General features: G+C 37.8%; 1 protein-coding gene across 1 annotated transcript in view; it reads left to right on the top strand.

Annotated features, from left to right (window-relative positions):
- Positions 1 to 2,461, top strand: part of TAB2 (TGF-beta activated kinase 1 (MAP3K7) binding protein 2) — a 73,415-nt gene extending 70,954 nt beyond the window's left edge. The window contains 3 exon segments of the mRNA XM_073671397.1: positions 203 to 280; positions 283 to 297; positions 1,063 to 2,461. Of these exon segments, the coding sequence (XP_073527498.1) occupies positions 203 to 280; positions 283 to 297; positions 1,063 to 1,208 (239 nt within the window). The 3' untranslated portion in view covers positions 1,209 to 2,461.
- The last annotated feature ends 545 nt before the right edge of the window (positions 2,462 to 3,006 follow it).

The raw sequence follows: 3,006 nt of genomic DNA, 5'->3' as shown, positions 1-3,006 counted from the left end.
AATTCAATTAAAGTCATGTTTTATCAATTTATACCATGACTGATGCTGGAATTCTTCTCTAGATTTTTTTTTTTTAATGTTTAGTCGTTTTGTTTTAAATGACATGAAGTTGTTTAACTTTTGTCTTTTTAATTTGTAAAATTAAATTTTATGTCTCAAAAAATGATCCCCAAACTGATTTTTGTGACCTGTTTTTGTTTAGGACCGCATTTTGATCCCAGTGCCATTCATAATTTCTATGATAACATTGGATTTTTAGGCCCAGTGCCACCAAAGCCAAAAGTACACAGTCTGTTGGTAAGTTCCTGCGAAGCCAAAACATAGGCTAAATAAAATTGCACTGTTATATACTAAACTGACAAATTAATATACAAACTTGTGTTTTAAATGCAAACTAGTGGTAGGGAATCTGTCGCAGTTTGTTGCTATGGATCCAAGAGCAGCATGATGTAGGGGCAGGGAGCATGATTCCAGCCATGTATCACTCACTGGACTGCTTGGTGCAGGTTTGATAGAATCCCTGTTTCCTTGTTGAAGCTGTAGCAGTGGTCAGAATGCTGAGCTGTGTATTACATCGCCCACACCCCGATTGGCAGCTTCCTGTGTACATAGTCAGCCAAGATGCCAGTCTGTGGGTAATACAAATTAGCTGGTCTAGCTTGCATGCCACACTTAGTCCTGCAGTGATCATCTCCTGCTGATGAAACACTGATTGCAAAGCAAAGTCACTCAATACAATCAGGCTCTTTGCCCAATCATCATGCTATCCTCAGACTAAATAGCAAAAACTGCTTCAGTCTCCCATTTAATGTAAATGTACATTTGGCAATAGTTGTCTTATCCATTGGAAGCAGTTCTACTGAAGCATGTATTTGAGTAAAGTTTCATTGTCAAACTTACCTGGCTGAGCCTGTGGATCGGGCAGCATGCATCAGCTGTCAGGTTCTCTCAAAGACATTTTTAGATCCCTCTCCGGAGCTTGTCTCTGCTAGTGTTTGTTTGTTTGGTTTTCTTTTGTCAGGTTCATGTCACTACTTAATTCATTGTTGTGTTCTCATTTAGATCAAAGGTCCACTGTCAAAACACCAACAAAGGTTCCCGACACCGAGGAAGATGAGGGAGCTCAGTGGAATTGCACTGCATGTACGTTTCTGAACCACCCTGCCTTAAACCGATGTGAACAGTGCGATATGCCCAGGAATTACTGAGCCAGTAGGTCAATTTTGTCAATGGAAATAACCGGAAGATTGTCAGAAACAGCATTTTTAATGATGGGAAAAAGAACGGCTTTGTGGTTGTTTACTACTAGCAAACATAAGTCCACAGAATAATACCTCAGTGTTGTGTTGTGCGCAGTTGGGTTTTTCCCCTTTACTTAAATTCTCTAATCAGTGTAAGCCTGATTCACCCGGTTCCCAGCTGACCGCCTGTACATGTACAGTATTAAAAGCCCTTAAAGGAGATTTCCCACTGTCCTCAGTGTTTTGGGTCCTTACTATTTTTTTTTTTTTTTTTTTTTTTCAATCAGTTACTGGATCGTTTTTGGATATTTAGAGGAAGAAGCAAATCAACAAATTTGGTTTTTGGCTTTTAAATTCTTCATAAGCGAAACCAGCAACCCAAAATAAACACTAAAACCTAAAGGATTTGCAATTGCTGTAAGCTGTTGCCGTTACATGAACAGAGGAAGGACTATTCAGTTCATGTGCTAAGTGCCTCTCGGGAACCTCCCATGACTGTGAAACCAGCATCAGTACAATCAAGTGCAACAAAGATGAAAAACTGCATGTGTTGTCTCTGTACGATACAGTGAAATTACCTAAAGCTTTTTTTCCAGTTGTACATAGCTCTGAAGCCTGCTCTAAATGACCTATTTTCCCATCTCACCTTTATTAACTTCATGTTTTTCTGTATGTATAGTGTAAGGTTTTTTTTTTCTTAGTGTTCCTCTCATTTTTTTTTTTTGTTTTGGCACAGTCTATGTCCTTTTTAGAGATCTCTTATCAAAAATTTGGTGCCTTTTAACTGGGTGGTGGGAGGGAATAAAGCATTGTGCATAGTTTGATCTGTTGGCCATCTCTCCACCACAGAACGTATTTCTTTTGTATATCCTGATGTCCTGTGAAAATCATGAAAAGGCACAATGTTGTACCATTGTTTTCTGTACACATTAGACTTTACAGTGGGTGACTATTTTGTATTGATTTGCTAGAAACGTGCCTATAAATATTTTATTCCAGAATGTGCCAAATGCCTCATGCCAGTTAAGTCTTAGAACAAGTGGTATATTTATGGCAAAAGGAAAATCCAGATTCTTAATCATTGTATGGTAGGCAGCCATAGTAATCCCACTATCTGCAGATGCAGGTGTCATTTTGCACCGTCATATGTTCAGTAATACAAAAGTACTGTATTGTTAATAATGTCTGTCTCGTATTAAGAATTGAGACATTTGCTAATGCCCAGCATCTCCTTAGGAAGCTCTGTTTTTTTAACTTATTTTGTATGCACATGGGTCCATGTTCTTTGCTACAATGGCCTCAAGTCTGTGATTTTTTTTTTTCCTGTTTGAGACACTTGTATCTTAAAACGGAAGCTCCTATGTCAACATAGATCTGGGTAATTCTCATTCCTTCATTCCCAGCAAAAAAAAAAAAATATTCAGAGATGGGTTTAGGCCAATTTACAAATATTCACTGGCTTGAAGCAATGATCTGTTGAACATCCTGAAGCTTAGGAAAGAAATACCACGCGTTTCATAAGCAAATCACTCTTTAGGAAATAAAATTATACACTGCTTGGCATCTCAAAGAAATGTACGTTATTGCTGCTCTTGTTTAAGTATTAAGAGAATAAATTGGTGACAATCGATGGCTCACTTTTTTTCTTTCAGGCTTTGATATTTAAGTAGCCATTGGTTTAGTAAAGTCATCCACTGTAAATGACTCAACATCAGACATTGTTGTTTTTAAGGTTTTTGTACCAGAAACTAAAATGTGATGAGCC

Source organism: Phyllobates terribilis, unplaced genomic scaffold, assembly GCF_046119375.1.
Source record: "Phyllobates terribilis strain yellow unplaced genomic scaffold, ASM4611937v1 Scaffold_3__8_contigs__length_932513732, whole genome shotgun sequence".
NCBI lineage: Eukaryota > Metazoa > Chordata > Amphibia > Anura > Dendrobatidae > Phyllobates > Phyllobates terribilis.
Note: the sequence above shows the minus strand (reverse complement) of the source record. Positions and strands in the feature narration are given on the sequence as shown.